Below are 22,180 nucleotides of genomic sequence, written 5' to 3' on the forward strand. Positions count from 1 at the left end.
GGGGCCACTGACCATTTGTTTTGTCTTCCTGGCTCTTATTCACTTGATGCCTCGTCACTGGAAATTACAATATTTCGCAACGAGGCTGAATCAATAAAGTGTCACTTCGACACAGAATTTCTGTTCTGTGTTTTCCAATACTTTTTTATCGTGAAGATGGCTTCAAGCAATGATGACCTGCATCAGTAAGAAGGGAAAATGACAAGAGATGGAGGGGGTGTTTTCAATAGGCATAGAATCAACATCTGATGAAATACTGTTGAATATTTTTCGGTTGCTGCCGATTGAAGATATTTTGAAAGTTATCTGCGTCAGCAAGCGTTTCAAACGTGTGGCAGAGGATCCTTGTCTCCACAGGTGGGAAATTTTTCTCAAAGTATCATTTAGGCCATTCGCCACTTGACCCATTTAAATTTCACCCTTAATTCCCATTGTAGACAAACTGCTACACCAGGTATTTTGTAACAATTAAAACATGGTTGAGCTTTGTAGACCGGATTTCCTGGTGGTTGTGGGTACTAAATTGAAGGATACCACAAACAGCTGTTTCAGGGATGTTTGCACAAAATAAATTCAGGAAGGGCAAACTTGTGAATAAGACACCAACAGTTTACAAAAACTGCCTGTTTTCTTGGCATCTTCCAAAGGCACATTTTCCTGCTGCTGCCTCTTTTGGCTGAAGGCAGAGGGCAAGTTTCCCCACCTACCTACCCCTGTGCTGCAGCTGTTCTTAGCTATTATGTATTGAATCCTCTTTTTCCATGTAAAGAAGCATTTGCATCAGAAATCAGCGAAAAAGCTGTTTTTTGTCATAATAATATTGTTTACTAGCCCAATAGGGTGACCTGACCCAATAGATGACAAATTGTTGACAGCAATCATCTGCATGAGCTTTAAAACTGGAACCCTTACTTTATGAAAAACATTGTCTATCAATTATCAAGGATGTCTTGACTGAAATTTCCAAAACCATTGCTACCATCTTTGCCCTAGGAACACCTGGGTGGGTCTTTGGAGTGTGGTAGTTCAGCTGTTATCATTCAATGCCTATTAATGGTCTACAAGATGTCAAAATAATTATTCCATCGACTCCTCTAAGTAAATATGGCTATAGATGACCACCTTCCCAGCTTGTCCAAAACCTTCTGAAAATAATGTTTACAAGTTTGTAATATTTCTGATATTAATGCTGATGTTTTGGAAATTTCTGAGATGAAGTTTTTCAAGCTTTATTCTCTCTCAGAACATCTTTTCATTTTTAATCATATTCAGGAATTGAGTTATTGAGTTGCTTACCAGTTTGTGTTTTTTTAGGAGAGTAAATTTTGGCAAAAGTGGTGAAAACCTGTTCATATCAAAAACAATATTGCAATCATACATCAATAAACATGCTGGACATTTGCAGGCTTTGACCTTGATTGACTGTTACTGGGTCCCCCCTCACCAGATGGCAAGAGTTTTGCATCCATTGAAAAACCTTGAAGAACTAAATATCATTGGATGTGAAGTAAGCTTGTCAGCTTTGTGTTCAATTTTTCAAAGGAATCCTCAGTTAAGAAAGCTTGGATGGTCTGTTCCTCAAAAAGGACTCTACAAAGAACTATGCGGACCAGATGGACAACCTAATGATGTTCACAGACAGCTGTGTGATTCGTTTGGAAGGCTATCAAGTCTTAAACTAAGATTTCACAAGTTTATTCATTTTGAAACGATTGTTGGCTTGTTTCCAAATACCATGACTTTATCTGAGCTTCTCCTCGAGTACAAAGGACCTAAAGTTACATCTCTTATCCATGATGGCTCTGATTACAGTATCTTAATAAAGTCAAACTGTCCATTTCCTGTATATTATTCAAATCCTTTACATTTCAATGACATTTCATTGCATTTTAATTTGAATGTGATAGATTTTTCAACAAAGGTTGCTCTCAATGCTGCAAAAACGGACCAATTAACTTGTTTATTGGCACCAGGAAGCTTAAACATTCTTTGCTGGAATCATATTGTCCCATTGTATAAGACTCCAGGAATATTGATGGTAGACTTCAGCTCAACTTGCTTAACTGCAGAAAAGATAAATTGGCTTGGCAATCTCAATAGATTGACACATTTGAATCTTCAACATGTTCAACACTTTAAAGCCAACCTTATGAAGGCAATCGCTTTGAACTGTCCTGATCTGCAGTCATTGAATCTGAACAATTGTGTGGATTGGGTGGATGAGGTAAGAGGTTTTTGTCAACTTGTCATCTTTGGAAAAAGCCAAGCAAAATAGAATATAATTTGAATTCACATTTTAACTTCCTCACATGTGTAATGGTTTGTGTTTACTTTTACTGTTACAGGCGATGCCTCACATGTTCAGTAATGTTGTTACGTGTTTTAGTGGGTTAACAGTCACATTCATGTTCCATAGCATTGAAAGTTGCTTTGTTTTGTTATACACATAAGGCACGGTTTATAACACCTTGGGAGCAGTTGGTTGTATTTAAGTACACAGTTTTTTATTGTTGTTCAGATTTAGTTCTCGTTAAGCGATCATTTTCTTTGGTCTATGATCCTGGTTTTTACAACATGCTTATGACCCTTGTTTTGATTATCTGGTGTCAAAAAAAGCAGTTGTATGTTTTAGGCAAAAAATTAAGATGAAGTTAGCTAAATGTTTTTTTATCAAGATGAAGTTAGCTAAATGTTTTTTAGAGTAATGAAATGAACACTGGACTTTTGAGTCACTTGTTCAACACTTTTCCCGACCTGCACGTCATTCAAGTTATGTATGCTGGTTATATTTTTGTATCATTCAGATATTTCTCAACTTCCTTTTTTATTGTAATTTTTTTATTAAAAAGAGTTCTAATACTATGTTATAAATTAAAGGATCTATGTGCATTGAAGATAGTCTGTATGTCGTGCTCCAAGCTACAGCATTTAAATGTTGGTAGAATATGTTGTCATTCTGATGGAACCAAAGAGGGGAATCTCATTTGCAAAGTTATTGCTGGAATGAAACATCTACGGTCTTTGTCGATTGCACCATGCTGTCTTGTCAGAGTAGCTGGTGAAAAACTTCACAGCACATCTGATGGACTTCTTAAAAAGAATATCCCCAGGAGAAGTAGCATGGCAGATGGGCTAGATAAGCCTTCAGGTGCAATAAACAGAGCTGCATCAACTTCAAGCACAATGACAACCGAATCTGGATACGTAACGCGTCGTGTGACACACCAAAAGGAGATAAATGAAAGGGTTATGCAGAGTGGTAGTGGTTTAGATGATTTAGTAAAAGGCCTGAAGAAAATCGAAGAAGTAGAGTTTATTGGCGTTGGCTATTCATCTGTCTTTAGCATTCCAGATGAGTCAACTGGACTATCATATGTTTGGTAAGGACCTGTTGTAGCGGTTTGTACTTTTGTCTCAAGTTAACCATCATGGCTTTATCATCAAAATCACAAACATTAGTTAATAGTTTAATAGGAGTCGTTAGGGTGAACTCGGAACTGATTGCTTTTCATCTGTCTTGCGCTTGAACACATTGCTCAAAAGTAGGCTGGTCTGTGAAATTTAGAATTTTCTTGGTTGTGTTGCCTTTTCCCTTTTTTCTTCAAAATATCATCACATTGTCAAAATAAATTTTGAAAATCGTAATGAATGAGAAAATGAGGGGGCCAGTTGCCCCAACATTCCTGCCACTGGCTCGTAACTACCAACTAGGGCCGTTGCTGCGGTGAGGTGTGGGGGATGTGACTCCGCCCCCTTGGAAAAAATTTAATTTCAAGGGAGTATTTCGTCGGCAAATTTCCAGACTTGTCGGCAAAGAAAAGATGGCCCACCCAATTTGTCACCCAATTTGGACTTGAGCACCCCGTCGAGCTAGCGACGGCTGTACTACACAGTTCTCGTGTCTTCATCAATTTGAGCAAACAACTACTTGATGCTAGGCATTGCAACAATTATTATGTTTGTGCATTCAAAAATATATTTGTTGACGAGCGTAGTTGTATGCTCCTCATTCTATAACAATTTTCGAAAAAATCTCAGGTTAACTGCCAGGTTGTAAAATAGCATTCTTAGCCAATTACACGGGTTTTTTCTATGATTTGCAGCAATCACACTCTTTTATCTATCCTTTTCTTTGACAATTTCGAGTTCCTATCGAAACTAGACACTCATTTCATTCTTCATCATTGCTACGATATTTTCTTTGATAAAACTTTACTCTGTTAACATGAAATATTTACAATTTTACATAAATGATAATTTTTTTTATGAATGATTATTTTGCAGCCCACTGACAAGAAATATTCTGGATGCGACCCTGCTTCCTCTGAAAAACTGGGCACATTTGAGACGACTTACCCTAGCTGGTGATTTTTGGTTTTAATACACTTATTTAATACACCAATAATAATACACTTATTCTATCCTGTTAATGGCTCTGCGTGAGTGATATTTAGTATTCTAATTTTCCCCTTTGGCTGCTAGTAAAGACTCCATGCATGTTATGATTGGTTTGTCCTGAAATTGCGTCGGTGTGAATTTTTGAATAAGAAACTGAATGAAATAAAATCTCGAGTATTGATGATTTGTAACATCATTTCCCAGCTTTTTATTGCTTTGGATCTTAATAGGTCTCCGTGGGCTTGGCTCATTTCGCTCCTTGATAGAAATGACAAAGCACTGTAACCTATTGGAGTACCTTTCACTAGCTGACATTGGTCTGCCTGGAAATTCCTTTGCTCTTTCTTCTTTGCCTCAAGCTCTCACGAATTGCAAAAGTCTCAAAAAGCTGAGGTGAGTTATGCATAATTTCTCTGAATTATTCACATTCTAAGGGCAATTGACTTCTTCCTTCTTGATATGAAGTAGCATTTTTTTTCCTTTTTTATCTCAGCTTTTATATGTAAGATGAACCTGCGCTTGGTCAACAGTCACCAACGTCTATCGTTAAACCTATAAGCGCAGCAGGCGATGCAGTCTCTAGAGTTGAAAAATTGCCAATATTGCCGTTAACCGAGCAGAATTGTTGCAGACAGGCTTGCTTCCCAATTTATTGCCAATGGTTAGCCTGTGGATAAAGATAAAAGTAGCTTCCCCCTTCCCCCACAGATATTTTCCTCTGGCTCAGGATTCCGAAACAAGTTTTTTTCTATCACCAATCCCTCGATTCTTTATAACTAGGTCATAGTGAATTTGTAGCAAATGTCTTTGAGAATTAACGATATTTTTGGTAGATTACATCCCTTCATGTAAATTTTGAATATTTCTTACAGGGTAGATCAACCACATTATAACCTTACTGAAAAGGTGATGGCCGCACTACAGAACTGCAGGAACATTGAAAGCATTCTCATTTCATGCAAGAGTGGTAAAATTCCCAAGGACGTTGAGCCATACATCCGTCTTTTTGATTCGGTAGGCCTAGTTTTTCACAATTTTTCTTAATTCTATTGTAATCCTAAATCCATATCCTAAATGTTATGTTTATTTCAATCGTACTGTATTGCAGCTTGCTCTATCCTGTCACACGTAATGTGATATTTTTGCGACTTTATTCCAAGCATATCCAACATATGTAATATTTATTGCAAGCTCTATGCATGATGGCCGCACTCTGTTTATTCTTGCTATGAATAGCATAGTATATCTTATGTGTTATTTATCTCTTAAAGTGTTCCTTTGATTAGATTGTGTATTTAGAAACTTTTTTGTACCATAAAAAACTAAACAAAGAAAGGCACTTATATCTTGTGATAGCTGCTCGATAATAACGTCATATCATACGAAATGCCTTATTGTTTTTTAAGGGGCAGAATTTTTCACATTAAATTGTAATACCTTATATTTAATGATCTTGTTTTTTATCTCTTTACGGGACCATGTCCCGACGCATTTGGCTGGCCATTTATATTTCCCATTGGTTGAACTACACAATAGACTTTTTGTTACGCATCCAATAAACACCCTGCTAAGCCTTTTGTCAACTCTGAACGGATGACTGACGGGACATAGCGCCTTTAACCATATAGTTTCTTCTTTTTATAAGTTTCTTTAAATGAAGCTAGACAATTTTAGAAGCATCTTAGAAGCTAGCGAATTTCATTATGAAATTTTATCAGTCTCTTCTATGTTTTTCCCCAGTGCAAAAAACTGTGCGTCTTTCAGTTATTTTCGGGTGCATCCATGATTCACTGTAGAAGGTTGACGAAAGAGCTTCTTAAAAGGTTTGAGTTTGTTTTGTACAACCACCTGTTGTTTTGAAACAGAAATTTGAATTTTAGCTAATTTTATCAAACCTAACGAAAGCCTAGATATAAGCCGGGCAGCCTGGAGCGTAACATATGCATTGGATCGCAATCACATTGAAGTACCATTTTAGTTCCCAAGGCGCACCTTTTCTTGCATGCCCATAGCCGCCAGAGCTGTAGCATCAATAAACCTATCAATTTCCATCTCTGCAGCAATTTCCAGTTTCTCCAGCTATAGTTTTTGAGCATGCTTTTTTGCTAGAGATTTGAGCATGCTTGACCCGGCTGGTTAATTTTGCAAGCTTATTCTGACTATTTTTCGAGACCTGATGTCATGGTTAAGAAGAAATTGTGTCCGCGGTTATTCTGTAGATACAGCTACCAGTCCCTTAATTCAGCCTATTGTTTTGATTAGCTGACGTCACATTTCTCTTATTGTTTTAGAACAAAAGACCATTGTCTTCCAAAATGTTAGGAAAAGGCCCCCCTCGCTCCCCCCCAGGTGCCCGCCACTGTCTTGTTTGAAAGAAAGACCGCGAATCTCTTTGTGTCGTCATTATAAGCCACCTTTTTTCTTGCTTTATCTATGTCACTTTTGCTGAAACATTTGCCTGTTAAACCATGGCTTTTACTAATAATGCCATATTTTTTAGATATCAGAAGCTACGTCCTCCATTGTCGATTGCAATACTTCATTTTAGTCAATCACTGACTGGACATGGCCTCCAAGGCATTCCGTTTGCACATTTAAAAACACTGACGTGTTTTGAATCGAAAATCGCCCAATGAATAAAGATATTTAACCTTTTGTATTTGATTAATTTGTATATTTTGTTTATTGCGAACGCACCTAGAAAGTCACATTTAACTGGATTGATTGAGACTTTTATTCTCCATGCCAAAGCTAAGTTTGCAGCCGTGGTGATAAACCACGGTTAGCTCGTCTTCAAAAGAGATATTAAAGATTCATGAAGTATCAAAGTAAACAAGGCTGCGTTCACACTGCAGCGAAAAAGAGAAGCGAACACAAAAACAGCTTTTGCGATTCAAAGATCTACTATTTTGGTTAATTTTTTGTTATTAAAAATATTTGGATAAAAGGTAAGACTGTAGCCTTAACCATTTTAGCGATTTTCAAGGGTGACTTGTTTAGTCCAAAAATTGTTTATATTTTTACTTAAATAATAGTCAATGCTGTTTGAATCACAAAAACAGCTTTTGCGATTCAACGATCTCCATTTTTTGTTAATTTTCTCAGGTTAAATATTTTTTATACAAAGAAAGGCTATAGCCTGCACCATTCTAGCGATTTTCAAGGGTGACCTGTTTAAACCAAAATTGTTTTGACTTGTAGGGCTAAAGCTGGTCAAAACTGTTCGTTTCTCTTTACATATCACGGAACAATGCTTTTTTACTACAAAAATATGTCGAGGTGGAAATATTTTTATGAGAAATGAGGCTATAGCCTTCACAAAACTAATGGTTTTAAAGGGTTATTTTTCAGACCAAAAGTTGGTCGTTAGTCATGGTATGACAGAATACAATGCTATTTAGCTCCATGAAATACTTTTGACAATGGAAACTCTATTTTCCTGAAATATGCTTGGGATTGGAAATGATAGTGAATTTTTAGGTTAATATTTTAGATTAAAAGCTGGTTCCCCTGTGATATAACATTACACAAAGCTATTTTCGCTATATGAAGCTCTTGGTTTGTTTAAAATTTCTTATCTTTCTACAACACTGATCTATAGGTGAATTCTCTTTTAGAAAGCGTGTATTTGGTTAGCAAATGAGACAATACCCTATCAATAAGTATTATACATGGAGAGCAAGATAATAGAATAAAACAACTACAGAGTTACATTCTTGCACTGTTTATTTCAATTATTTCTATTCACAGAAACGTGCAGCCATGGTATAAAAAATAATAATTTCTTTACTCCTATAAAAGTGAGTACGTTGGCACGTTCTCACCTTAGATTCGACTATAAAAGGTACTGATTAACAAATAATTCTTTTATATGGAATATCACAAAGACCTTCATTGCTTCTCCAGTGAAAATTCTAATTTCGTATAATGACGTCATCATATATCCGTCCACATAATGAGATGTTTATTTCTGTCGCATGTTACTAAGCTCGAGCCATTTGGATGCCACGCACAAGCCACAACTGAACTTCTAAAATTTGAAGAAACAAAGGACTGTTTTTTCAACATGAAAGTGCAATTGACTGTTACTAGACAGACTTCTGATATAATTATAAACTAAAGTTACAATCTCCTTTTATCGTGACTATAACTCGCATACTAACAATCAGAAACGACGCCTTTCAAATGCGACTTTCATAAACGAGGCTAGCCATGAATATTCGCATCCATGCCCCTCCATTATAAGTAACATTATTCGTTCTCGTATTCACACTCACATTTTTTTATAAGAAACGGAGCTCGACGTTGAGTATTCCAAAATTTTCAATGCTTAGAGAAATGTCAATATTCATTGTTTCTTAAGAGTTTTCTAAAATTAATTTCTCTTGATCGGAAACTTTGCAAACAAAAACCTGTTGAGTATTTGCGTTCGAATGCCGAATTTAGATAAGAGAAGTACATGTCTATTCTCTGTGGCTAAAATTTGATGCCAATCTTCATATTTCACAAATTTTCTGGACTTTTTAAAAATAAAATTTGTTTTAGATTTTTTGTCTAGCACTTGTTTCTTACATCGAGTTTCTTATAAAAATGAGCGAATCCAGTCAGGCTAGGCTACGTGTACTATCAATTGAATCAATTTACTATCAATCAATCAATCAATCAATCAATCAATCAATCAATCAATCAATCAATCAATCAGATCTCGCACAACAATCAATCAATCAATTTACTATAAATCAATTTAATGCCGCTTCTTCTTTGTCGTGGTTATTTCCCTATAAAAACAATCAAAGCATTGAACATTTGTGCTTACTTGTGCTCACGTAAAGTTTTCTCCAATTTATCAGTCCTTGCATTCCAAACGTAGACACCACCGTCGTATGAGCCGCACATAACAAACTGCACATCAGGACTACAAAGAGAATACAAATAGACATAATAAGACAAAATGGAAAGCTGAGATCAGTATAGGGCGCACAAAACTGAGTTCCAGGGGGCGGGGTGCTTGTTTCAGGGAATGCAGAAATATTATAAATATATAATCATATATAATATGCAAACAATCATTTGGTGGTACAAAACTTGTAAATGGCTTTGAAAAAAACAAACATTTAGTAAACTAAAGCTTTCATGTGCTCGTGTTTTATGATTGGCCTATTTCGATCCACACAACTGGGTATATATATTTCCTAGCGTAGAGTTTTCGATCTATGTTCTGACGTTTTAAACTCTGAAGAGTGTCAGACGAAAAGCTTTAGTTTACTAAATGTTTGCTTTTTTCAAATCCAAATATATAATATATTATGATATTTCATAAGATATATTATAATACATTATATCTTTGAAATATTTCAAAGCCACAACAGGAACAATTTCAGTCTGCATTGAAATATAAATTATACGAGAAGGAAGCGCTCGATGAAAATACCGAAAGGCAGAACAAAAGCAGCGCAAAATGAATTCTATTATCAAGATGCAATAACTTACAATAAACTTACCAAAAGACATTCGTACTCAGGAAAACGCAAAATTTGCTCTTAAAATATTAAATAGTTTTAAATTTTAACATTTTTAATCTTCTTAATATTTTGAACATCTTAACATTTCTTTTACTAAACTTAAGTCCTCCTAATATATTTCTTTTTTCTTTCCTCAACCGGTCTCGTTTAGAAAGCAGTTTATTGTACATTCTTATATGTATATACTGAAACGATTTAAACATTTGATAAATGAAAAATGAAATGAATTTGCTAAATTGCAAACGTCGGGTACACTGCATTTCATTTATTTACGTAATGGACCTCGGCATTAAAAATGCAGTGAGCTCAATTTAGGGAACGTAAGTTTTAATACTGACCAATGGGGTTTTTAAACCCTAGCTTCCTAGGGAAATCATAGTCTTGATCATTAAAAGTAAATACAATAATATACATTAACATGGTATAATAATAATAATAATAATATTCAAAAGAGTACCTGAAACATGCTCTAGTCCAGTCAAACGCGACTTTGAACCCTTCGGCTCTACAAACAAATTTGATCTTCCTCTTAAAATATGCACATTCTGATCGAAAATGCTAAGCTATCAATTGTGAATTAGCTAGTGACTCGAAAAAAACAGGTCGATAGCGATGTTGAAGAAGCCAACAGGCAGGGCAATTGCTAGATATTACGAAGAATGGAGAAGAGGGGGATTGGAGTTTCAGTTCAGGCTCATTGCCGACAAAGTGGGTGAGCCGTCCATTTCTTATCAGCACATTTGAAAATATACTGTCTAAGCATCGCTAGATTTCCGTCTTTGAAACATACCTTCTTTCGAAGGGGGTATCGCACCCATCACGCCCTCTCCCTCATAGCTACTGGCCTGCTATCAGAAAAGCTTGCATTTCTGCAAAATTTCTTTCTATTTCTAATTTTGTAGATTTGAATAGCGATTTATTGTGGAATTATCAATTCAATATAGACTCATGCTTGCTGGTACATTTTGCGTCAGTGGAAAATCTAGTGTTATGACTATAACTGTTATTTTATTAAAGTTTTAACATACCTGTAGGTTGAAACAACTTGGTTCCTTCTGAGGTCAATTAACTTTAATGAGTCATCCCTTGTACATACCAACAGAGAATTCATATCTAAATAGATTGATAAAGCCTTCTTGATTCCATCAAAAAAACAGAGCTCAGCTAACCTAATGAAAACTTACTCCAACCTGAAATCTTTTCATAGAATGACCATGAGCGACAAAGCAAAGGATATATACCCCGTTCCATTTCAATAAACGATTGAAAATTTAATCAAGAAAAGCAAAAAGAACGTATAAATACGCCCTAATTGCCGTTACCTCTTTAAATTACTTTTATCTGAACTCTAAGTTTATCTTTCTTTCCAAAATGAATAAATTGTAATCTTATTATAATTGGCAAAATGTTTATCTCCGAACCACAAAAAGAGTATTTGTTGACTGATGGGCATCGTCGAGTTATCTAGAGACATTCTACTGATCTCATATTTTGATGGCATATCGACTTAACTCATCCAATACAGTAAGCAAAATATTCAAAAACCCACCATAGGCAAATGCACAAATTTACAATGCGCAAATGCACGTATAGAATGCACAAATTATACATAAAGCGACCAGAGCGTCTTATCTATTGACATAACACTGCAGAAAATATTGATGTTTGGAAGATACAAACAATAGTACCTGGAGCTAGATCTAATGATGTCACTTTTCCAGGGAGCTGTATCTCATTCGTGTTAGAGTCTGACCTGCAAAAAGATCATTTCAATGACAACATAGAAAATTCATCATTATAACTTGTCAAATATGGGTAGGAAGGGCAGGAAAAGTTCCATTTTTCTTTTAGAATGACAAGAAACAAACCCTGAACGTGATTAAAAAGCGAAGCAAGCATAAAAGGCAAGCAAATGATAGGTTTGAAAACAAGGGGTACATTTGAAAAGAAGGTCTAACAAATAGTCCATTTGCTACTGTACCTTATGTCCCAAAATCGAATTTTCTTATCAAAATGTCCACTTATTATGCTTGTGCTAAAAAAATATAAATACATAATCACTGGTTACCGTTTGAAATACTTATTCAGAAAACGGTTGATAAAATATCCATGAGACAAGACCCATTAATTCCTTCGAAACTCGGAAAATTTTTCAAAAAAATATTCACTAACTAATTAACTAAACGGATAATTTGAAAACTGTTCAAAAATGGCATAGCTTGGTACACAAGTCAGATAATTATGTACCATACGATAAATAAAACACAGAAGCTAATGCTCCTGAATTGAAGACTGCTTGTGTATAGAAAAGGATGGATCAAGCAACTGTTAAAACTACCACTCTGAGCAAAGCGTAATTTCCTTCTGGTCCAATGAGATGCTTTGTCTACAAATGTCTTTTAGCCAATCAGAGCCCGTCAAAATTGCTTGGTTTGTTGACAACGTTCTCGAAAGCACCCCTAGATATGAAGGAAAAGCACTACTGGAGTTTTAGGCCACCACGAAAATTTGTTGGCCTGCGATTTCTGGAATATTAAGGGGAGTTCACTCAAAAGCAGCAGTAATTTTTTAGAAAATTTTATGAACATTGTGAATTTTAAATTTTGATTGATTTTATCCTAAGTATATTTTGCCTTAAACTCCAGTAGTGCTCTTCCTCCACAGCTAGAGGGTGCTTTCGAGAAAATTGTCAACAAACCAGGCAAATTTGGCGATCTCTGATTGGCTAAAAGAAATTTGTAAACAAAGCATCTCATTGGACGTTAACAAAATTCCGCCTTGCTACCGTTCTGTGGATGTGATTATATTAAGTTGCTGTGTCCTTGAAGGAATCGGCAATTTCAATGCTCGAAGTTCTAAGTAAGGGGGAAATTTTATATTTAAATATTGGCGAACTAATAAGGAATATTGAATAAATATACTGAGTTGTATCCTATGAATGGTACAAGGGAAGAAGGATTTGATGTGTGCCAAACAAAAAGATAGGATACATACCCAGTTAGGTCACTGGCAATTAAATCATTACAACTTGACATTGCAAATATTGTTTTTGTACCTGCAAAAGAAAAGGAAAATACATAAAAAGTTTCCAATATGTACAACGATAGGGTATAAAAATGCTGTAACTGATGATTCGAAACAGATTTGTGATGAATAAAACACTTAAAAGTATCCAAAAGCACTGTGATGTTATCATTTATTGCAGAATCATTAACAACGAGATAAAACTCATAGCACCTAATTCTATATTGAAAATCTTAAAAGGATACATACAAACTTTACTTCGTAGATCCCAAATTTTCAACGTTCTGTCGTGGCTACCAGAAACAATCTTACTGCTGTCTGCACCGAGAAACCTAGCCGCAAGCACCTTCTCAGAATGCCCCGTCAGAGTATGCTACAACAGAAAAATTTTTATTAACTGACATCTACAGATGGCTTATTCCTACATATCGTATTCTCTTTTGTATTCCCGTTCTCTCCTCCGATATTCCCGCCTCTCTAATTATCCCGCCTTTTCTTCATTTTTTTCTGAAAAATTAATCCCGTCTCTCTAATAATCCTGCATTATTTTAGAAGGTTTTATCGATAAACCCGCAGCAGGAAGACAAGAAAAAACACGGTGTAAAACACGGAGTAAAAGGGGAAAGAAACCGCTTGTTTCCACTTTTGGCGCATTTTTCGCACTCTCCCTTGTTTGAATCTGGCTCCCTGAAAAACTAACAAAGGCTGACCATCGAATAGAGATATCAAAGCATACCCGGATTCGTTGGTCTGAAATCGTCCAAATTCTACACGCTTTATCGTTCGAGGTTGCTAAAATTAACTTTTCCTGGAAATAAAAAAGGACACAAATGGAAAGAGAATCACACAAAAATTATTCATGAAAATAGAGAGACAGCAAAATGGTGTTTTGTTTTTGTTCATAAAACAACTTTCCATAAAGGGTCTGATCGCCAGAATGTTGATATAAAGCTTTGAGGTATGAAGTAAACAAAAATTTCACTACTTGTCTGATTGTTTTCAATGCAAGAAAAATCTGGCGAGAAAATTTTCATGCTCGAGAACCACGCAGAATAACAGACTGGTAAGAAACTCACCTTTGTCTTATAAGAGCGCGTCTATTTAATTTTAAGGTAGAAAATATCAACAAAATTGGTGAAAACGCTACAGGGAATAGATGTAAAATGATATTCTTGTTTAGTAGATATTTTTTAATAATAATAACATAAAAAGGGGATGAAAAAACCAAAAGAACAAACCTGAATATCAAAACGAACGCATAAAATAGAAGCATTACAGCCATGCAAAACTGATGATTCACTCAAATGGCCTAATGAAGGAAAACAGATAATCTCTTAATATCGTAAAGAGAGATGGCTTTTAGAAAATTAAAACTACTTTTTTTCCGCAGGAATCGATATGGATTATAATTCGTTTTATAAACAAAGCTTGAAGTCAGAGAAATGGAAACATTTTCCAGAGCTTTCAAGTACTATACAACATTCGATTAAAGGTTAAGTTTAATAATTCATAGTTTAGGTCGGAATTATGCCTCTCCAACGACAGTGCATTATTTACTTCATAACACAGACATTTTATTTTACCTCGTCCAGTTTCCCAGATTTTCACTCTTCTGTCAGATCCCCCTGTTGCCACGTATTTTCCCGAAGGACTAAATTGGGTGCTCAAAACTTCGCCATCGTGTGCATCCTGCATCAAAATAGCACAATTTAAAGTTTTCCGTACGAAAGTTACATTAGATAGATTTTTAATAAAACTTAGCACGATAAATCGAACGAAAAATATTAAACGACTTTTTTAGCAGATTTTCACATAAATGTTTACGTACTGGTACATAAATGGGAAACTAAAGTCCTCTTTTTCATTCGATTCAATAATAGAAATTATACGTACAAATCAGTAATGAACATTGTAAAAATTCGTAACAAGCGGGAAAGCTAGTTGAACAAAGTATTTCATTGGTATTGCGACTTCCAAAGGGGCCTGACGTTTCCCCCAACTCGACTCCCAAGTTAAACTAATGATGATTTTATGTTTACACAGACTAAACTTCACACTAAAAGTTTTATTTCCCACTATTAGTAGGCAATTTTGTGCCATCTTGAAACTTTTTAAGTCTCACTAGAAAAGATTTGTTGTGGATTATTTTAAAAGCATTCTTTTTGTTTCTGTTTGCATAAGAAAATGAAAATGAATAAACGAGATATTTACAAGAGATACTCGTGGATTGTCAGGAATAGATGTAACGTAGGCAAACGGAGGTGGTGCTATGCCGATGTCCACCGTATCCAGCGGTATATCATGGCTTAACGTCTTTGTGAGTCTGCAATCAAAGAATGATTTGAATCTCGCTTCAAAAAGCAACCAAGAGAAAAGCAGCCTACATCATTGATGTTCAATGAAATTGGAAAACAATGAGCATTGCGAATACTGTGCAAGGCAGAAATAAATCTTTAGCCAAACTTCCGCACGAATAGCATTAAAGAGCGCGTGGTAAAGTATAGAAAAAGGAAGGCTCACCGTTGGATGAATCCCACTGACTCTTTCGCTGCATCATTCAATTCACGTTGCATCTTTTCTTGACGTAATCTACAAAAAGCATCAATGCCTACATGACACAGTGTACTTTAGGCAACAGAGATACTTGGTAGCTAGTAACATTAAATTACGCTAATTTACCATCTACAGAATCTAGGCCCTTCAGGATCTGGATGTTGCTATCAAGAAAGGATTGAGAACAGACTCCCGCTGCATCCACTTGATGAGGTGGAATATGCAGCATTTTTTAGAATCTGCTTTATCTGATTTAAGACTTTAACGCGGAGAGTTATTACTTACTTCGCTTGTTGTTCATTTTCAGAATTAATTTTATCTGCATCGATTGCTTTCTCTTTCATCCATCTTTCAACCTTAAAAAAAGATAAAGAATTTTTACTCGGAAGCATTTGTGAGTTACGAGTTACGACCTACAGGGCGAAAGGGCGAAAAGGCGAAAGGGCGAAAAGGCGAAAGGGCGAAACCGCCTTACCAGTTGTTGATTTTCCTCTTGCGTTTTCCGTAGTTTTACTTCAATTGAATTATACAGCAATTGTAATGCTTGGTATTCATCTTTCAGGCACTGTGAAAGAGACCATAAATCATTCGAATTTGTGAGGAAATCTTAGATATAAATCAACAAAAAATACAACTAGATGACCATATGCCTTTGTTTATACGGATAGAAGCCGTTTCTCAAACATGTACGGATATTGATACTGTATACTGTATTGATACTTTATTGATACTGTATACTGTATTGATACTTTGTTGATATATTATACTGTATTGATATTTTTAATACCTGGCTAGTTTCCTCAAGTTCTGCCATTGATGCTTGAATTCGTTTTGATTCTATACTCATTGCCTCTAAATTATTTTGTGAATCGAGAAGCCTGTTTTGAAAATGAGAGGAGTGAATTGAAACTGACAGAATAAGGAAAAAGTCAATCCTGAAATTTCTTAACATTGTCAAATAGTTAGATTGCATCTAAAGCCATTATTAAGAGAGTAAATTCGAAAACGGTCTTAGAGTATAAGACAAATCATCCAATAGAGTGAAAGCAGCTGATACATCTAATCTATGATAGTTTATTAAAGGTAACAAAATAAACATGCTATTTCCTCAATTTGATCCCCTCATTTTCAAAGGAAAGGATGGAAAGGAAGGCTATTTCCATTCGGTTCAGTTCATAAAAGTAAGTAAGTAAATTAGGTTAGAATTTTTCAACATGTTTTTGCTGACAGATATAAAAGCAATTCAAATTTACTTACTGTGCTTCCTTGAATGATAGCTGTTCATCTTTTAGTTTAACCTGATTTGTTAATTCAATTATTTGATTTGCATGCTAGAATGAAGAAAGAACAGGGTTTGGATTTAGCAACTGGAATTATGTCTGAGGTAGGGTTATTACAATAAGAAGCCAAGAAAAGGATATTACCTCACATGACTAACAACAATAATTAATTATTTGTGATCATGTTGATGGTGGATGATGATCGATGATGATTGACAGTGATTGATGATGATTGACAGTGATTGATGATGATTGACAGTGATTGATTTTGATTGATGGTCATGATGATGCTGATAATAACAATTATCAGAACAATGATGATAATGATTTTTATGACAATATAATTCATCTTCTTACCTCTCCTCTATTTCTGTGTTGTTCTGTAAGTTCTTCTTGTAAACGGTAAATTTTCTGTTCTAAACTCATAATTTTTTCATTTGCAACAGCACCAGCAATGCCTGCTCCACTATAAAAATAATAAATAGTGCTAAAATTCAACAAAATATATATAGCATATGCAAATACATATATTGCTTCAATATACTATTTTGCCACTTTTGAAATCAAATGCCTTTTAATGGCACTCAGGTAACAGCTTCATGTGATCATTCTCAGATCCAAAAGTAGTACTGCAGTGACTTAATGCCTTTAAATTGTTGCCTACATAAATGAGGGATAAAAAACAAAACAAAATAACAAGAGGGTTTTATTGGAAAAAAAGATTTAGAAAATGAGCTAAACAGCCATGGCATAACAGAAATAAGAACATTACCTTCCCAGAGCAAGCTTTCCTTGGAGCTCAAGAGTTTCCTGAAACAAATTCCAAAAAATGAAAAGAGTTACATCCTTTAGAAGTAGAAAAAAGAAATTTATCAAAGGGAAAAAGGGGATTGTATTTTATATTTAAATCTCAAACTAGATCAATTCAAGTGAATAAGATTGTGAACAAGGATCACAATCTAACACTATTGCAGCCATCTATGGGACTCCTGGCCATGCAATGACCTGAAATTTTATGTAACAGTTGCCAAGAGGATAGAGTTCTCAAGCGTGACGTCACAAAAAAACTATTTTTAGATTTTTCGAATTTTGACCACATAACATAAATTATCACCATAAAGTACTTGCATATATGCAAAAGTTAAATTTGTCAAAAATCGGGTGAACTATGGCAAATAGAAGATCTGAAATTTGCTAACGGATTACTGTTAGTTTGTGCTCATCTGGATATATCTCAGCCAATTCGTAATGCCTTTAACTGATTTTGCAGATTTAAAGGTATTTCATGATGCTTTTTCAGGTAATGGGAAAAAATTTCAAAAATTCATATAATAGATTTTTGTGATGTCATCACTTGACAACTCTATTTAGGTACACTTGAATTGTGCTTTACAGAACTAAAAATATGAAATGAAGTAAAGAAAGTACAATGAAAATTGAACTTCCTAAGTTGAAAGAGTGCGCATCAAAGCAATTTAGGATAAATTTAACTTCAATTCTATAATGACATTAAGGCAGTCTTATAAGCCTGATAATTTCTCATGAATAAATGTCTTTGTCAGCTTCATACCTGTTTCAGTTGAAAAATTTGATGTTCTTGTTCTGATAGCTTTGATTTGATAACAGAGGCATTCTCAGATAATCTATTCTCTAGAATAGAATTAATACCAAATAGATAATAAGGAAAACATTTCACTCTAAATGTTGAAATTTAGTACATTTATTGAACAAAATTAAAGAATAGAAACTTGAAAGCAACTAAATGAAAACAAATATACTGATACATCAAAGCAACAAAATTCACAATTCATACATATCAAAATTATTCAAATCTAAATTGAAAAAACTCAAAAATTTAACAACCAGAATTGGAAATGTAGATGAAAAGGACAAAGTACAAGGTAAAGAGTATTCAAAATGCAAATGCCAAAACAAATCTTAATTACTAGCAAAAAGAGCAAAAGATGACCAAAAAGGTAGCTATTGGCAGAAGGAGAACTAGATCTCTTTTTGTGTTGCTACATTTAAGCTAAGACATGATAATATATATTATATTGCAAGTAACTTTAGGGTATTATCTGCCAGTGACTTCACAAAAATCTTTCAGCTAATCTACTCTAAGAATAAAAGAAATACATAACACTGGGGTGTATTGGCTTGGCTCCATATAACTCAGAGATCTGTCTTTTCCATTGTATAATGCAGCTCAACACCGTGCTAGTACTTAAGTAGTACACTGCTATTTGCTTATCTTTTTTTATGGGCCAAGGGTGAAGCTTTATTTCCCTCATTAGGACAGGTCCTCTTCTTATAGAGAGTTGGGCCTTGCTTTGAGAAAGATTTATCAATTACATATCAATGTGATGGTATCTAAAGCTCTGATAGGCATGAATGAGATGTAGGAAACCTAGGTGAATGGTGGGCATGAAGAATTCTTTTTGCTGACCCTAGAATACCATGACACTGCAATAAAAAAGCACTTTCTGCCTCTCTCCTGCTTCCTCTTGTCAAGAGCACAGGGGGGCAGCTGCCCCCTTGTTCCAGCATAGCTTGCCTCATCCTAAAAATAAAAACCTTCCTTTCCAAGCTGAAATCATAAGATGCCTTGAAACTTGAGCTTCTTTCTAAATATCAGTGCATGACAAAATTTGACATGAAATTTAATTTATTTTGAAAATTTTATTAATCAAATTCTTCAAATTTAATTTATTTTGGAAATTTTATTTCGTGACATTGGATTCTCGTCGTTGTATTGCTTTGTTCCTGTATAACTTTCATAACAACACTCATTACAAGATTAACAGAATCCGGCGGACAGCCTATCCTGCGGTTCTTCCTTCTCACACAAAATTTGACATCACGTTTCTTAGTACCTTGTAAATACTTTAAAATAGGAGCTTCTTTCTTGTATTGGCGGACCCCTCGCATCAAATCAGTGCTGGCCTTACATATTTGATGCCAGTATTTTTGCAATAACTATAGACATTTCTTTTAAAAACATTTGCGTGGAATAGTACGAATTTATAGCAACTGCAGGGCACAATGTTTTGATGCTATAATAATTTTTATCACCTTCAGTATTTTTGCATTTGAGGGGGCAACTCTAAAATGCAGATAAAAAGTTTTAGAAATCAGTTATATTGACTTGAATCATCATATTTATCCACCTCTTTCATCAAAGATCATGAAAGATATATTATCGTACTAAAATATAATTTTTTTCAGGATCTCTGTTTATTGGCAAATTTTATTTTTTGGTAACGGCGCTTAAAGTTGTTTACTCACAAAGAATGAATGATTAAAAATATCGCAAAGAATAATAAAATTCTTACGTGATAAAACAATATCTTTAAAGCAGTATTGTTGCAATTTATTTCTTTCAGTTAATGCTAAAATTATTCGCCCCTTCCAATCAACTTCCTCCGCCATTTTATCGGCTGTATAGTTCGCTGGACTGCGCCTACCTAGCTACTGTTTATGAACCGCATCGGTATGGTATTGCCGCTCAGTTTCATACCTATAATAGTCCGTGGGCCGTAACTGTATCGCCGCAGCCAGTCATTCTCAGGGGACGCCGGAGAACATGGGGGCGTGCTCTCGTTTCCAAACAAAAACTAGCAACTGATATGTTTTCCTTTTTCTTCCCACTTTGTCCTCTGTCCTATAGCTATTCTGGCATCTCTGGCCACACTTTCACTATCCTAAACGACTTAAAAAACAAAAAAAGATTTTTAGATTCACTAAGGTTTTATCAGCCCTATAAAAGGTATTTACAGATATTTCTAAGCACGTTGACTTGTTTATAGTTGAGTTGATAAGATTTTTCAGAGACAGCTTGAATAAATTAAACCTGGGGGGCTGAGAATCACATTAAGTGATGTAGGAGGACCCACCATGGTTGGGGCGGACGTGAAAGGAAATTTTTGAAATCATACCTTCTAAATAGCTATAAAAGCATCTCCCTGACCAAGTTTAACAAAATACTATACCGTTCAGGATAGGCAAATCGACGTTTCTCAGAAGAACAGAGACTATTGTTCCTGGGAGAAATTGGGAAGAGGAAGAGTCTAGTGACAGATGCTGGGGAAATGCTTAAACTCTAGTGACAGACGTTGGAGAAAAGAAAAAAAGGTGTTTTCTATTCGAGAGCAAGCGTTTTTTTCTTGAAACCATATCAGATTCGAAAAAAATTAGGATGTATCTAAGAACATATTCGGGCTCCAAATGAAAATTTTCTTAAAAAAATCAAGGATGGGCAAAATTTATTGCATTCTAACAATAAAGAGTTTAGTCATTGCTTCTCTCTATATTAAATGCAAAAGTACTTCTTTGTTGGCGTGGTACTTTTACGCAGATTAAAAATTAGCGTAAAGAGCATCGTCACCGACTCGACACCACTCTGCAAACATAAATAACAGCCATCTACAATAGTCAACTTGCGATTGGCAATAGTCACCATGAGACATATTGGCTGCAAGGTATGTTGCAATAATTCAGCAAAACTTTGTTAGGTTCTAACCAAGCTACCGGGGATTCCTTTCGTTAAAAGCAAATGACAATAATTTCTAAAAAATTCGTTTTGCTCCGGATTTTTGGGGAGGTCCATTCTCCCCCGTCCCCCCCCCCCCGGGATTTACGGCCCTGCTTGAAATTAATCCATTTGTGCACGGCATCAGCCACATTGGGCTGCATTCTAGCAGTGGCTACCAGGCTACACAGGTTATTAAACTTACCAACCTAGTTTCAGTCGGCAATATATTTCACAAATACTGCAGCAGAAACGAACATTTTCATAAGAATTTATTGAAGAAATGGTTATCTTGTGCTTTTAGGAGTTTTTTTTCTTGCAAAATACTTATGAGTTGAGCAGTATATTTACTAAGTTACAGTATAATGTTGTAAACTTTTGCTTGTGATTGGCATGACAAGATGTGGTGTTTGGTTGTAAACAAACCCCCTAACAATTGATTAAGCTATTTGTAATAGAATGATGGTGATGTCACTTCATTAATGTTTCTTTGGATAATTTTTCTTTGCACCCCTATGATGAAGATTTGCCACTAATGTGGGAGTTGAAATTATGGGGCATCAGGAGAAGCATGAGCACCCCAAGCTCACCTTTGGGTAGTAAATTTTAAGGTTTTCAAATCTCTGACATCACCTTTCCTTTGTCTTCTTATCAGAAAACTATAAGGCAGGTCCCACTAATGAAAATAATTTACCATCTATAAGCTCAAATACAGGACTTCAAGTTTCTAAAGGGGGTAAAGAGGCAGAAGACAGATGTTAAGAAGCAGAAATGGATCTGGGCAGCCTTGAAAAGAGCAATGCAAGTAATCTCTGGCAAAAAAGCAAAAAAGCAATTTACAGCATTCCTTAGGTAATGAGAAAACTGTGCAATGT

The 22,180-nt window shown here is 35.2% G+C and overlaps 2 protein-coding genes across 3 annotated transcripts; one reads left to right on the top strand and one right to left on the bottom strand.

Annotated features, from left to right (window-relative positions):
- The first annotated feature begins 56 nt into the window (after positions 1-56).
- Positions 57-7,118, top strand: LOC135684239 (F-box/LRR-repeat protein 18). 2 transcript variants are annotated; one of them, XM_065199706.2, is made up of 9 exons: positions 57-357; positions 1,315-1,507; positions 1,922-2,224; positions 2,878-3,380; positions 4,285-4,364; positions 4,629-4,791; positions 5,271-5,412; positions 6,139-6,221; positions 6,899-7,118. In XM_065199706.2, the coding sequence occupies exons 1-9, from the start codon at positions 209-211 to the stop codon at positions 7,032-7,034; spliced, it is 1,752 nt and encodes a 583-aa protein (XP_065055778.2). In that variant the 5' UTR covers positions 57-208; the 3' UTR covers positions 7,035-7,118. The 2 variants fall into 2 exon arrangements, with proteins under 2 accessions (XP_065055778.2, XP_065055777.2); XM_065199705.2 differs by having other exon boundaries at positions 1,315-2,224.
- A 988-nt stretch (positions 7,119-8,106) lies between these two features.
- On the bottom strand, positions 8,107-20,415 carry LOC135684241 (autophagy-related protein 16-1). The gene is made up of 21 exons (XM_065199711.2): positions 20,110-20,415; positions 18,348-18,427; positions 17,550-17,587; positions 17,135-17,243; positions 16,755-16,828; positions 16,285-16,375; positions 15,973-16,062; positions 15,783-15,853; positions 15,465-15,533; positions 15,156-15,267; positions 14,528-14,633; positions 14,183-14,253; positions 13,681-13,752; positions 13,194-13,317; positions 12,915-12,975; positions 11,902-11,955; positions 11,609-11,673; positions 10,949-11,033; positions 10,378-10,425; positions 9,215-9,313; positions 8,107-8,428 (listed from the first exon to the last, which is right to left on the bottom strand). Exons 1-21 carry the CDS (start codon positions 20,204-20,206, stop codon positions 8,335-8,337), a joined length of 1,710 nt encoding a protein of 569 aa, XP_065055783.2. The 5' UTR covers positions 20,207-20,415; the 3' UTR covers positions 8,107-8,334.
- Positions 20,416-22,180: the final 1,765 nt, after the last annotated feature.

The sequence above is a fragment of the Rhopilema esculentum genome, chromosome 21, assembly GCF_057945365.1.
Source record: "Rhopilema esculentum isolate cy_ngs chromosome 21, ASM5794536v1, whole genome shotgun sequence".
Lineage (NCBI taxonomy): Eukaryota > Metazoa > Cnidaria > Scyphozoa > Rhizostomeae > Rhizostomatidae > Rhopilema > Rhopilema esculentum.

Bases quoted from the DNA above. Each gene is read 5' to 3' on its own strand.
- LOC135684239 (XM_065199705.2), top strand. From the start codon at position 209: ATGGAGGGGGTGTTTTCAATAGGCATAGAATCAACATCTGATGAAATA. The intron at 3,381-4,284 runs GTAAGGACCTGT...ATTATTTTGCAG, and splicing joins ACTGGACTATCATATGTTTG to CCCACTGACAAGAAATATTC. The intron at 5,413-6,138 runs GTAGGCCTAGTT...GTTTTTCCCCAG, and splicing joins ACATCCGTCTTTTTGATTCG to TGCAAAAAACTGTGCGTCTT.
- LOC135684241 (XM_065199711.2), bottom strand. From the start codon at position 20,206: ATGGCGGAGGAAGTTGATTGGAAGGGGCGAATAATTTTAGCATTAACT. The intron at 11,674-11,901 runs GTACAGTAGCAA...ATCTTTTTGCAG, and splicing joins ATTCGATTTTGGGACATAAG to GTCAGACTCTAACACGAATG. The intron at 8,429-9,214 runs GTAAGCACAAAT...TTCAAATTTTAG, and splicing joins AAAACTTTACGTGAGCACAA to AAGTTCAGTTGTGGCTTGTG.